Source organism: Abramis brama (assembly GCF_963993115.1).
Source record: "Abramis brama genome assembly, chromosome: 17".
NCBI lineage: Eukaryota > Metazoa > Chordata > Actinopteri > Cypriniformes > Leuciscidae > Abramis > Abramis brama.
In genome coordinates this window covers 13,004,676-13,019,173 of record NC_139979.1, presented here as the reverse complement: position 1 = coordinate 13,019,173, position 14,498 = coordinate 13,004,676, and the positions used below count along the sequence as shown (strand labels likewise).

The 14,498-nt window shown below is 35.0% G+C and overlaps 2 protein-coding genes across 3 annotated transcripts; both read left to right on the top strand.

Annotated features, from left to right (window-relative positions):
• Positions 1-715: 715 nt before the first annotated feature.
• Positions 716-10,617, top strand: tmc4 (transmembrane channel-like 4). 2 transcript variants are annotated; one of them, XM_084088141.1, is made up of 16 exons: positions 716-892; positions 2,920-3,094; positions 3,279-3,421; positions 3,628-3,789; positions 4,512-4,597; positions 5,248-5,393; positions 5,487-5,634; positions 5,792-5,950; positions 7,277-7,437; positions 7,743-7,869; positions 8,272-8,369; positions 8,445-8,628; positions 8,711-8,841; positions 8,935-9,090; positions 9,300-9,378; positions 9,618-10,617. In XM_084088141.1, the coding sequence occupies exons 1-16, from the start codon at positions 850-852 to the stop codon at positions 9,786-9,788; spliced, it is 2,169 nt and encodes a 722-aa protein (XP_083944267.1). In that variant the 5' UTR covers positions 716-849; the 3' UTR covers positions 9,789-10,617. The 2 variants fall into 2 exon arrangements, with proteins under 2 accessions (XP_083944267.1, XP_083944268.1); XM_084088142.1 differs by lacking the exon at positions 716-892 and having other exon boundaries at positions 2,996-3,089.
• Positions 10,618-10,922: 305 nt separating this feature from the next.
• Positions 10,923-13,799, top strand: leng1 (leukocyte receptor cluster (LRC) member 1). Its single transcript, XM_084088132.1, has 4 exons — positions 10,923-11,375; positions 11,624-11,815; positions 12,192-12,493; positions 13,251-13,799. The coding sequence occupies exons 1-4, from the start codon at positions 11,244-11,246 to the stop codon at positions 13,462-13,464; spliced, it is 840 nt and encodes a 279-aa protein (XP_083944258.1). The 5' UTR covers positions 10,923-11,243; the 3' UTR covers positions 13,465-13,799.
• Positions 13,800-14,498: the final 699 nt, after the last annotated feature.

Here is a 14,498-nt window from a genome sequence, read left to right as displayed (position 1 = left end):
TTTTACTACAGTCTTCAGTGTCAGATGATCCTTCAGAAATATATATTTATTTGTGTGGAAACCGTGAAATATTTTTTAGGATTCTTTGATGAAAATTCAAAAGAACAGGATTTATTTAAATTAGAAATGTTTTATAGCACTATAAATGTCTATAATGTCTAAAATTCTGGATAAAAGTATTAATTTCTTTGTATAGTATACCAATTGTCGGAATTCTTTTGACCATTTTACTGGATGTTTCATAAATTGCATTGAATTTTTTTATTATTTAGTTCTCGTGTTTAGTGTTTAATGGTGTGTAAGTTTAGTTATAAGATTTGATAAATCTGTTAATCCGACAAAAAAGGTTATGCCCTTCGTCTCCATGACAACATTATTAAACAGGCAAAACCCCACAGGAATATGCTTACCAAGGCTCATAACAAGCAAGTCTTATTTTTCAACAGATTTAAAACTTTATTATTCAATTATAACTCATTATTCAAAAAATCAGCTAATTTTTAGTAAATCTGCTATCAGTCCACATAGAAAGAAAATTTTCCGATTGAAGACCGAGTTGTCTTTACTCATGGAAACGGGATCTGTCAAGGTTGCCTTTCTCTTTGTCACAGTTAGTCTTATAGCGTGTGAAGCTGGTGTTCAGCTGGCAAAAAGTACAAGGAAGTGTTTCCAAAGTTTATTTTCATGAGATACAAAGTCCAGACACACCTGTGTTCTTCTCCGTCAGTGGGAATTTGCGAAAATACATAGATAACGTTATGCAAATCTGACTACTGTCTTTTTTGGATTGTGTTGGTTGTTTTCGTGTTTGTTTTATGTGGAATTTATGTTTATAATACCTGATTTCTGATGGAGCTGAGAGAATTCAACAATCAAGTTCATCCAACTCCAGGTAAGAGAGTAACTGAGAGCTAATGTGATACATAAGCTTAAGGGGTGGATAGAGTTTATTTACGGTTAGCTAGCAATCAGTCCCTCGAGGACAAGAAAGAACCTAGTGTAAAAATAGTAGCCTATACTTAAGTACAATTTATTCGTATGTTGCCTACTTTATAATAACTAAATGTATTCGTGGTAGCCTACATTATAAATTGGTATACTTTAAGTATGTTAAATTGGAACAACTAATTGCGAACTAAATGCATTTTAGTCCAAAAGCAGTGGAAATGTTCCAAGTATACTTGAGTAGCCTACACTTTAAAATTAAATATACTCTTGAGTCTTACATTTAAGTTTTCAAATGCAGAATTCACTAAGCATAAACTTAAAATATAGGTATAATTGCAATTCAATTAGCCTACACTGTAAGAGTGCTGAACATACATACGTAATATTTATAAATAATGGCACAGTTTAAGAATTTGCCTTTTACTGATTAAGCAATAGCCTTCCTGATATTCAAAGTTTAGGCAAATTATTGAAAAGGTCAAGATCATAATTATAAAACTTACTTCCTGATTTTCTTATTTCCTGAACAACTAGTAATTATGAGTTTTGGTAACTTTGGTGTTTCCGAGTTAGGTGTGTGATGGTGAGAAAACATGTCAGAGGCAATGGATGCAAAGTCTGCCCTAGTGGAAAAAAAACCTATGCCAAAATGTATTTAAAATAAGCCTATACATTTATTTCATACTAACTATACTACAAACCCATTAATATATTTACTGACATATTGCTTGAGACTTACTGATATAAATATTATAATTAAACTTTATTTGGAGTTTTTCTTTATTGCACAATGCATTTATTTTTATTTTTATATTAAGCCTAGGCTGTGTTTAATATCACTATAAGTAAGTTAGTATGATCACTGTATAATTTAAATGCAAGATATTTAAAGTGTAACTAATGTATACTTGCAAAACTTTAACTTTAGCACAATCAAATATAATTTATGTATCTTTAGTTGGACCTCAGCAATATTTCCAGATAACTAAAGTGCATTAAGCACAAAATTACTTGTTCTAATTTAGCAGACTTTAAATATAGCAATTTAGTATACCAAAAGTACAATCACAGGGTAGGCTATTTGATTGTTGATACAAGTACATAAATATGTAAATGTATTGGTAGTATACTTAGCATAAAATTTATTTTTCACTTGGGGAGCTATACATGTTTTCATTTACAGCTGAAAATCTTAAGCTATTATAAGGCATCATTTTGGATACTATATTTGACAGTTCCTTAACTCTACAGGGTGGGCCATTTATATGGATACACCGTAATAACATGGGAATGGTTGGTGATATTAAAGTCCTGTTTGTGGCACATTAGTACATGTGAGGGGGCAAACTCCTCAAGATGGGTGGTGTGTACTAATATATACTAATGTGCCACAAACAGGACTTTAATATCACCAACCATTCCCATGTTATTACGGTGTATCCATATAAATGGCCCACCCTGTATGCCATTAAACTATGTAATTTCTTTACCAACTTGTTTGAGCTATTAAAACATGTTTTAGTGTGTGTTTAGATATTCATTTACTAACTACTTTTTTTCAATTTTACTGTATTTGGTGAGGTAACTAATCAGTTAATTAGCTTTTTACTGTTGCTTTTTTATGTTCTTTATTTATTACAATGACTAATGATGTATGTCCTGTTCAGTGTGAAGTCTATGATGTAAAGTCTGTTATTTTACAAGTGATAAGGAGAACTGGCAGGGATATATGGGTCATGGCTATGTATAGAAATGTGGTGCATAGAATATTTTCAGAGCTGATGGGAAAATGCTGCTCTAGTTTGTTCTCAGTCCTATTTTTTAACACAACCATTACTGTACCTTATACTGTAATGTCTCACAGTACAGTTAAACGTCAGTATTATAGTTTCCTTGCCATATATCATTTTAATATACCAACTTTCGTAATTGTTTTGTAATTTGTAATCTGTTTTCTCTGAACACCAAAAGACTACCCTAGTCCTTATGGTTCCCAGCATTCATTGAGGTTACGGACAGTTCCAGCCCAAGAGACCAGTGCGGCTCAGTTTGATTGGGCCTCCCCCCCTGAAGATGCTGAAGAGTCTAATGAGCCTCGAAATCTCCGCGAGCTGCCGCTGCACATGGGCCTGAAGAGAGCAGTATGGTATAAATACATTATCTCATTACATAAATGTACCAGTGTCAACTTTTACATTTTTACATTACCAAAATTCAGCTGTACTTTTAACACTAGCTCCCAAAAGTTTCAGACAGAATTATCCATTGAAACTTTTAGTTTCAGAAAGTTGAATCGTAATAGGGCTTGTTTCTCTCTCACTTTATTCCAGGCAGGTGCAACAGATGAGAATTCCAGTTGTTTCTAGCTCTTGGAACATCAAACAGTCACAGACATTTCGCCGTTTCTGTGAGGTTGCCAAATATGTTCTCAGCTATTTTGTTCTGTGGAAAAGGGGAATCCAAATGATAGGAGGTGAAATAAAAAAAAAAACATACAAATATAAAATAGACATTCTGCTCTCATCAGCACGTTTTTGTAAATCAACTGGTCATCTAAGAAAAGACGCCAAGAACAAGATAATATAAAAGCCTAGTGGAGATGAAAGAAACGTTGTATTCAAAAATAAAAAAATTATTCTTTTTTTTTCCCCTTTCCTTTATCCACTTGTTTTCTTGTAGGTCACTTTGGTGGAGGAGTCCAATCCTACTTCCTGTTCCTGAGATTTCTTGTGATTCTCAACTTCCTGTCCTCCTTGTTAATCGCAGCATTTGTCCTCATTCCCAGCATTGTGTTTCGCTCTATGAACTTCAACTCCACCATCATTACAGTCAATCTAACCGGTAGGAACACTGTCTCTCTAGTATAAGAAACAAATTTCCATGCTTCAGAATGAGAACATTCTAGCTGGTTCTAACACAATCCTCTTTCTCTGGACTGAGACTCTTTATAATATCTGGTAAAGCTGCAAGACCCTGACAACATGTTTAGCATTAGTACTTCACAGTCTAACTAAGAAACGAACAGTCATATTAAAATAAATAAAACAGCGCTGATGTCATGTTCATAAGCAGAGGTCTTCAACCCTGCTCCTGGAGATCCACTGTTCTTCAAAGTTTATTTTCAACCTGCTTCAGCACACCTGCCTGTGATTTTCAGGAGATCCTGAAGAGCTTGATAAGCTGGTTCATCTGTGTTTAATTATAGGGCTTGAGCTCAACTTTGCAGGACAGTGGGTCCCCAGGCGCTGTTCAAATGCATTTGTTGATTTGGTTAATAATTCATTGTAATAACTAATCCTTTAAAAGAAAACCTTAGATCGCTTTAGAAACAGTTTAACTATCTTAATGGGAAAAGTTGTTTTCTGTAGTTATTAATAGTTTGCTGCCATTTTACTAACCCTCTACTCCTAATATTATTGGATTCAGGGTACACAACACTATCAGGAAATAACCCTCTTTGTTGAAATACTGTTCACATTAAATACAATGAACTGGTTTTAATTCAGTTCACTTAAAAAAAAAAATTCTGCAGTCAAATTTTCATATTATTTTGTTTGAAACAGGTGTGGAAATATGCTTGCAGTATGATCCAAAACCTGATACCCTGATGGTGTTCATCACATACTTTCTGGACCTGATCTCAGGAACGGTATGGACACACTTAATGAATGCATTTCTAAATACATTTACCCCCGGTTTCACAGACAAAGCTTAAAGGGGTGGTTTATTATGATTTCACTTTTCTAACTTTAGTCAGTGTGTAATGTTGCTGTTTGACCATAAACAACATCTGCAAAGTTACGACGGTCAAAGTTCAAAGCAAAAGGAGATATTTTCTTTTAAAGAAATCGCTTTTTAAGGACTACAACAAACGGCTGGTAGGGACTACACGACATTCCTCCCGGGTTAGTGATATCACAAACCCTAAAATTTACATAAACCCCGCCCCCGGAACAGGATTTATAGATTATCATGACAGAATATGCTAATCAATGACTTGAAGATAACTACACATAAGCTACATAAATTCACCAACTAATCATTCAGAAATGTTTTCTACATGTTGTCACTTCTTCTTGAGTCTCTCCATCTTTGTCTGACTCCGGTTTGAACATAAAAGGCTAAACGTTTTTGAAATTTTCAGTGCGTGTCTGTGTGTGTGTGTTTTTTAGGGTTCATTATGTTTGTTTTTGAGCCTGTTCTTAAATAATGTGAAACTTACTTAGAAGCTTATCTTATTTTTTTATTGTGAATATCTTCTAAATGATCTTCACTCATCACAGTCATGTCTTCCTTCAGGGATTTATGGAGTATTCATACCTGTTTTATGGCTACTATAACAATTCAGTGGTTGAGAGTGATGGCTTCTCTTACAACATCCCTCTGGCGTATCTGTTGACGGCAGCCTTCTACTTCCTCTTCTGCTTCATTTGTATGATTATTAGGTGAGTCTTGTCAGCTTTCTCAGAATTTTCTACCAGCATATTAAGTATTAGGTATTAATAAGTATTAAGCCGACATCTCTGATTGACCAACAGAATGGGCGGCACGGCACGTGTTGCCGTTGTGACGGGTGGAGGAGCAACAGGTGGTTACAGTACACTGGTGTTTACAGGATGGGATCACGGTCTCCAAGGAGACCGATCAACAAATCTTAAACAGAGCAATTTTCGCAACCGGTTACAGGTCTGTTTGGAAAACAAGTTTTAAATTAAATACCTTCAGGTATTGTGTAAAAAAATAAATTATTAAAAAAAAACTGCTAGTGCAGAATTATGTTTATCATTATCTTGACAACATATATATATTTTTTTATCTTTCTCACCATGTCTCTTTCCCTCAGGTGGATCTAGAAGAGGAAAGACTAAAAAAAAAGGCTGCCTCCCTGACTTTGGGCCAAACAGTCTCTCTCTACGCGCTCCGTGTTTTCCTCAACATAGTTGTCTTGATTCTCATCGGTGCAACTTTCTATGGCATTGCTGAGGCAACACAGTTCAGCCAGGTTAGCTGAAGTTAAAAAAGACCAAAAACAGTAACTAAAACTAAACAGTCACATTAAACTTATGTAGAGATGAATTTGTCTAGCGCTGCGTCTGAAATCAAATACTTCCCTACTGTAGAACATGCAAAAAAACGTATGCCAACAGACATAGTATGTCTGAATAAATAGTATTCGAAAAACAGTACTTGAATGGATGAACTACTACTTCGGTGGACACTTTACTGTCCCATGAGCCCATAGGAGAGGAGTAATGGCGGTAAAGTGGCGCAACTAACACTGTAGGTCACATGGGTAGTAACTGATTATATATAATCCTAGATTACGTAATCAGATTCTTAAAATTAAATATTTGTATTTGTATTATATTACATTTTAAAAAAATACTTGTAATCAGACTACTGTACTTATTTATTGATTACATGATTACTTAACATTCACAAATTGGCAGTAAATTATTAATAATTCAGTGATTCTCCCTAATTCTCCTTATTTTAGCTTTTAAATTTTCCTTTCTAAAAGAGCCTTATATGTTCGGAAAGTCCAGTTCCAGTTTTGTGGAATTGCGCACAAAAGAATAGCCGCTAGTTAGGAAACTATAATTACATGGAAAATTGAGAGGCCACACAGCATAAACAAGAAAAATATTTTTCTGTCAATTTACCATTTTTTAGATCAAATTAATTATTAGCTTTTCATCAGTTTCCGAACCCCCTGCAATTCCTACACAAACGGCAGTTTGAGACAGCCTGACATATGTTGAATGCACTTCACGCTGGTGATAAAGAGTGGAATACCTATTCTTTTTCTTTGCTTTTTTAAATCAATATGCTACTAGATGATTCTATTCAAATTGACAAATGAGTTAGGTCAAAATTAATCAAAAAGTAATCAGATTATATTAATAAAATGTGAAATGTACAGTAATAGATTAAATTACTAAATACAAAGTTTTCATCATGTAATTTGTATTCAGTAATGGATTACAGTTTGTAAGTAATCTATCCAGCACTGATCACATGACAGTGACAACATGGTGGATGTAGTACGTCCGAATTTCTTGATACTACACACATTAATACTGTATAGAATGCACTTTTTTAACAGTCACAAAGTAAGTTTCAAACTAAGTGTAGCACCTACTATACAGCATATGATTTCGGACGCAGCATAGGTCTGTTTGTTTCCTTAGAGGATGTTTTAAGATGATTTACAAGTAAGATTATAAAAATCAATGTCAATGTGTTTATTTATTTGGTTGAGGTTCTGATTACCTTTTTGGGCTTTATTTTTTTGACAATGAATTGATTAAATCTCTCTTTCTTTCAGCTTAAACAAAAAGAAACAACAGGCTTTGTGGCGCTGATGTTGCAATACTTACCCTCCATGGTCATAACAGCAAGCAATTTTGTGGTGCCTTTACTGTGTGACAAGATTGCATTACTGGAAAAGTATTCTCCCAGTACCACGGTCATCCTGGCCTTGCTGCGGTTAGATCAATTCTCGCACCCACACCGAATAAAGATATGAAAGAGAACAAAGAGCAGAAAGATGAAGAGCAGTGCTTGTTTAGCCTTGGTTAAAACCTCATTGATAGCTATTAGCCTGCAGCTTCTTTTGTTCATTTAATAGCTTTCAAAATGAATCATTTCAAATGAAGCACCATCATTTTCGCTAAATACTCACACATTGTTTGTCCATCCACTGCTCTCTTTGATGTGATCTCTGTCATTGTTCTTTTAGAAACTTATTATGCGTGCTCAATTTTACTCATTCTCTCCATTTGTCATTATAGGGCAGTCTTCCTGCGTTTGGTGAGTTTGGGTGTTTTGCTGTACACTCTGTGGGAACAGATTACCTGTGAGGGAGATATCTACAAAGAAAACTGCACACCCTGCAATTATTATTACAACGATTATAAGGTAAACAACTTGAGATATACACTCATTCATAATTTGTCAGATACACTAACGTTCAAAAATTTGGGGTCGGTAAGATTCTTAAATTTCTTATTATTATCAATGTTAAAAACAGTTGTGTTGCTAAGTATTTTTGTGTAAACTGTGATGTATCTTTCTTCAGGATTTTTGATGAATAGAAAGTTCAAAAGAACAGCATTTATTTGAAATATAAATATTTTGTAAAAATGTAAGCCTTAAATTTCTATATAAAATGAATTGTTTAAAAATCTTACTGAGACCAAACTTTTGAACAGAATAGTATAAGTTATAATCAATGACTTACTGTGTAATGCCCAAAGAATATAAATGCTGCTTATTTCCTTTTCTTTTTTTACTTCAAATCCCTCTTTCACATCCACATAGTGCTGGGAGACACGAGTTGGACAGGAAATGTATAAACTGGCTCTTTTTGACTTCCTGATTACCATTGCTACACTGATCCTGGTAGAATTCCCACGCAGGTCTGTTTGTGTGTGTTAGGTCATATATTTCTATATTAAAAATGTATGTCTTTAACTTATTTTTGGCATGTTCAGGATTGTGGTGGATCATTGCTCATGTAAACTAACTCAGTGGGTGGGACGGCAAGAGTTTCTGGTTGCCCCAAATGTTCTTGCTCTAGTTTACAGTCAAACAGTGGTTTGGACTGGAGCTTTTTTCTGTCCATTGCTGCCATTCATCAACACCATCAAATTCATCCTCTTTTATTACTGCAAAAAGGTACCATGGCATGAGCACAACCTTCTCAGACACGTACAATTGATTGAAATTGCTAATTTTGTCCATTTCTTGCTTGTATCAGATAACTCTCTTCCAGAACTGTCAACCAGCAACAAGAAACTTCCGGTCCACCACCTCCAACTTCTTCTTCCTGTTGGTTCTGCTCTTTGGATGGATGTTAGCCACCATGGTTCTCCTTTACAGTGTGACTAAGTGAGTGAGGCCTGCCACTCTCCATGTATGTTTTTGATGACAGAGAGAGAATATTCAAGTATAATCTTTTTTTTTTTCTTTTTTTTTTGGTAGGATCCATCCATCTTATGGCTGTGGGCCTTTCCGCTTTTACCCAACAATGTGGGAGGTTGTACCAGAAGCTACCAAAATGCTAAACAGCACCAGTGCAGAATTCCTGTTTTATATCGGCTCCCAGAAATTCTCTATCCCACTCTTCATCTTCTCCTGGTCAGTATAAACAGCCATGGGTCAATTCAGAATTTCTTATGGTTTAATGTAAAACTTTACTCAACATACATTCTATCAGTTTAATAAATCATTGATTTAGATTGATAAATAATGCTATAAAGATAGGACTGCTTATGATATAATTGTTGATGAAAATGTGATAAAAACGTACATTTATGCATTACATGTATTTGATATTTAATACACAGTGTGCTCCTGTGCTATGTAAGCGCTTTAACATCTGTCCATGGGAAAAGCGTAGCACTCCTGAAATCTCAGTGTAAGCTGGTAAGTGCTTGGTCATTAATCCAAATCCGCAGACTAGAATGGTTATGCATATTTAAATTGTGTCATTTGTGTAACTGTACAATAAATATTATCACTGAAAGCTATGATAAAATAATATAACATTTAAAATAAGGGGTGTGATTACCTACCTAAACTAAGACTTTCTTCTTTCCAGTTTAACCTCTGACTGGAACCATTATTAATCCCTCCTTTAATCTGTATTTATCTGGGTGTAACAGGAACAGCGTGACAAGCAATTCCTGGTCCGACAAATTGAAGAGCTGAATGCCACAGTGCAGAAGGAACAACGTGAACCACGGCAGCCCCAGAGAAGGACTGACACAGCAACACGGCGGAATCAACATGACAATTATGCATTTGCCCGCGATGAAGATCCAAGGCCATATTAAGACTTAGTTGATAAAGTGCAGCAGTGTATGCTGGAATTCTGAAAATCGTGCACTCCATTATTTTACACAAATGCATCCAATGATACTTTTACTACCGTAAAAAAGTTTGGGGTCAGTAAGATATTTTGAAAAGAAATTAATACTTTTATTCAGCAAGAGGACGCATTAAATTGGATAAAAGTGACAGATATTAATAATGTCACAAAAGATTTCTGTTCTAAATAAATGCTGTTTTTTTCCAACTTTCTATTCATCAAAGAATCCTAAAAAAAAGTATCATGATTTCTATAAAAATATTAAAAAGCACAACCGTTTTCAATAATAATAAGAAATGATTCTTAAGCACCAAATCAGCACATTAGAATGATTTCTGAAGGATCATGTGACACTGAAGACTGGAGTAATGATGCTGAAAATTCAGCTTTGTCATCACAGGAATAAATGACATTTTAAAATATGGTAGAACAGAGCAATATTTTAACTTTAACTGTAAAACAAATATAGTGGTTTTTTTTTTTTTTTATGAGTAATATTTCACAATATTACTGTTTTACTATGATCAAATCAATGCAGCCTTGGTGAGCAAAAGAGACTTCTTTCAAAAATATTTTATAATATTAACAACCCCATACCTTTGAACAGTAGTGTATAAATGTTTATGTATACAATATGTTTATGAGGCAATGTAGGCTACACATTTCCTACTTTGTGTGAAATGCCTTGAGTGTTTTGCCACTCAAAACTTTTATGATGGATAATGTACTCTAGTGTCATAGGCTTTGTTATGCTGTACCTCCTTAAGAATAAAATCCTAATTATTTTTTTACTCAAGTCTTTGTTAATTTGGATGAGTATTCCATTCTTTTTTAAACCATGAAAACATCACACACAAAAAACTGAGGACCTCTACACAAACTGCTTCTATTTTGAAAACGTTTTCCTAAAATATACACAATCAGTATAGAATGGTGAGCGTTATGATGACTACATAGATATTCCTCACATGAGAAAGTATTTCATGGATTGAGCTCTGAGAATTGCATCTCTGGTAAACAAAAGGCTTTCTTTGAGGGTTGTTTTAGGTGCGCCCTCGTGTGGTACTCTACACGTTCTACACTGCGTCACAAATATTTTACGTGTGACGTGGTTCACACTACGACAACTTCCGGTGTTTACAAAGCTCTTTCCATACCAATTCAGTAGGTGTATTTTTCGACAGCTGTTTAAATGTGTTTTGTTGTGAATAGGGAGTATGAAAGAAACGAATCTGACATTTACCGACGAGATGCACTGACGAGTTTAAATTTCGTTGCGTAGTTAGTCGACGAGGCTGTTTATTTCGTGCCATAAACTGAGCTGTTTCCGCAATTGTTGGATCTTGTATGTGGCCTGACACACTCGCTACGAACCCGCAATTATATTTGTTCGTTTGACTGTTCTCTTAAGTATTTCACAATGAACATTTTGCCTAAAAAGAGCTGGCATGTGCGCAATAAGGACAACATTGCGCGCGTGCGCCGCGACGAGGCTCATGCAGCAGAGGAAGAACGCGAGATTCAAAGGCGAGTGGAACGCGCAGAGCAAGAGGTAACCATAGCAACCCAGCATCCTTCCACTGTTTCTAGGTTAATTTTCTACTTTCTCAGCCCCTCATGAAAAAGTAATAATAATAATATGTTTAAAATAAAACGTGCATTTTGTCAGTCTTTGTTGGTTTTTGCATGTATCAGAATTATAATGCATGCTTAAAACATGCAGTTTGTATTCCATCTACGTTGCTATCTATATTTTATGGCTTGCATTTTGAGCTGAATGTCTGTCCCATAATCCCTCAGGCCCGAACCGAGTATTTGAGAAAGAAAGCTCAAGCAGGCCTGCAGCAGACAGGGGAATGGACAGAGGACGGAGAGGCGGCGGAGACAAGCCGGGGAGCCAGAGAGATAGAACACCTAAATCTTTTTCCTCTAGAGGACTCGTCTGAAAAGAAAGGAAATGCAGAATACCTCAAAGAGAAAAAGGAAGAGAAGGTGTGACTGAAATATTAAAAACATTCTTTCTACAGTGTTAATGTGTTTTTTTTTTTTTTTTGACAATTCTTAATTTGTTTATGGAATATTTCTGTATTTGTTATAAATGATTTATCTGGGCATATCATATTTTTAAAATTCAAATGCCCTTGTAATCTTGCATCAAAATGACTTCCCCTCCCCCTTGCAATGACATCTTTTCTCTAGTGACATGTTAACTGGCGCGAGGGCGGGATGACCTGTCACTCACATGAGATCACAGCAATCCGTTTCATGCTGACTTTAAGATTTAGCTATATACTTTCCATACTGCCATTGTGACATAGTCTACTTAAAATAGTAATTTTAAAGCTGTTTTTGTTATATTTTATTCTAGGAGAAGCAGGAACGTGCTATTGGTATTTTAGTGTCTCTAGGTCCCGCTCCTGGAACAGAAGCCACTCCCTGGTACCTGAAAGATGGAAAAGACAAAGAGGAAGAGAGAGACAAAAAAGAAAAAGGCAAAAGCAAGCAAAGAAGCATGACTGAAGAGGAAAGAGAAAAGAAAGACAGGAAGCTGAAAGACAGTTTGGATCCTCTTAAAGAAATGAAAAAGGCACTGGCAGTGAAAGACAGAAAGCTGAAAAAGTATAAGAAGAAGGAGAAGAAAGACAGAGGAGAGAAGAGGAGTGGAGAGAGGTGTGAAATCATTTTTCTATTTCTGTCAACACCAGTAAAGCATCTTGCCTGACTACACAACAATTTAGTCATACTTCACAAGTCATAATGATTACTGAGCCATTTCTTGAAAGTGAAAATGCGACCATGATTATTTGCAACCTGCAAGAATTTGATTTAATTCTGTTAATATTTTTGCAAGAAGTCTCTTATGCTCATCATAGCTGCATTTAGTTGATCAAAAATACAGTAAAAAAGTAATGTTGTTAAATATTATTACAATATAAAAGACATTTATAATGTATTTTAAAATTTAATTAGTTGCTTTAATGGCAAAGCTGAATTGTTAGTAGCCATCAATGCAATATTCAGTGTCACATGATCCCTCAGAAATCATTCTAAAATGCTGATATTACAATATTGCTGCTCAAGAAACATTTCTTATGATTATCAATGTTGAAAATCCTTTAATTAATGCATCAAATGAACAGCATTTATTTTAAATAGAAATCTTTCGTAACATTAGAAATGTTTTCACTGTTACTTTTGATCAATTTAACATGTCCATGCTGACTAAAAGTATTACTTTTTCCAAAACTTTTGCATTTATAATTTGCTTTCAAATATTTTCCTGATGTCATTTTCCAATCAGTTTAGAATTACTGGATATAGAAAAAGAAATGAGGAAGTATTACATAAGTTACACACAGTAGATGCCAACTGCAGTAGTAACATCTTGTTTTTCATCCTGAAATGATTTCTTTTACTCTCATGACAGTTCAATTGAGAGGTTACGGGCTGAACGACTGCAGAGAGAAGCGGAGGAGAGGAAAAGGACAAAGGCTTTACTGGAACAGAGGAGTGGAGGCGGGAAGGAAAAAGAGCATGAGCGAGTGATGGGCGATAGAGACAGACCATACAACAGTGCCTACTTTCCTGAATTGGCACGGAAGAGGCAAAGGAGAGACAGAGATCAGTTTGGGTTTTATTAGCTAACAAAGACATTAATTCACTAAGAATATGCAGAACCGTTTTGTGATCGGACAAGAAATTAGCAGGTGCAAAGTGTGAAGACCATTAAAAATGACTGATTGCTACCTAAAAGCCATTGATCTGGCCTCTGCATGACCTTTTTTTTGCATCAGATGACTTGGGAAAAATGGGCGAACAGGAAAACCTCTTGTTTGCCTGTATTTGTGCTGACAGCACAAGAAGCAAATAAGCTGTTGTAAAAATGTCATCTTTTGATTTGTAAGATCTGCATCAGTTGTTTTCCTGTAATATGAGATATGAGAAATATGAGATATAAAACATGGACAAGCAATTATTGTGAGACTAAGAACATCTCTTTGCTGCTGATACTGGAGTCCATAAAATATTTTGTTCCTGTCATGTAAATACTTCATTACACCCTTGTATTGCATAGCTGGATTAAACAGCAAAAGGTCTGGTCCATATTTCCGCTTATTCTGGCAACCTGCTGCCCTCTTGCTGTTTGACCCTGAAGTAAAGCGATTGATTTTTTGTTTTTACGTGACAGATAGTAGGAGGTTTATCTGAGATTGATTAATATAATACACAATAATAACATATTGTTATGAAAAAAAATAATGCTACTGGTGTAGCAGTCTATGATCAATTGTACTTAAAATGCATGTAAATATAGTGGAAAATGTACAGTACAGAAAATAACTGGATTATTTTACAGACATACCTAAGAAAAAAAAAAAAAAGTATAATATACAGTTTTGTGCAATATGCATCAGTCAATCACATAATGTGGGAACGGCATCTGAAGCTGACACTATAGCTATAGAATTACATACCAAAAGAATACTACAATTATTTGTCTCAGTTATTTATCCTTTGCCGTTAATGATACCAAGTGCAATTAATTCATATGCTCTGTTTTCACTGAGCAAATATTTTTTTGTGGGACACAAATCATAAAGAATATGCTAAGAGGATGAGATTAATGCCATTTGCATTCATTGGTATTTGAAGGCATATTTGTGGTGAAAATATT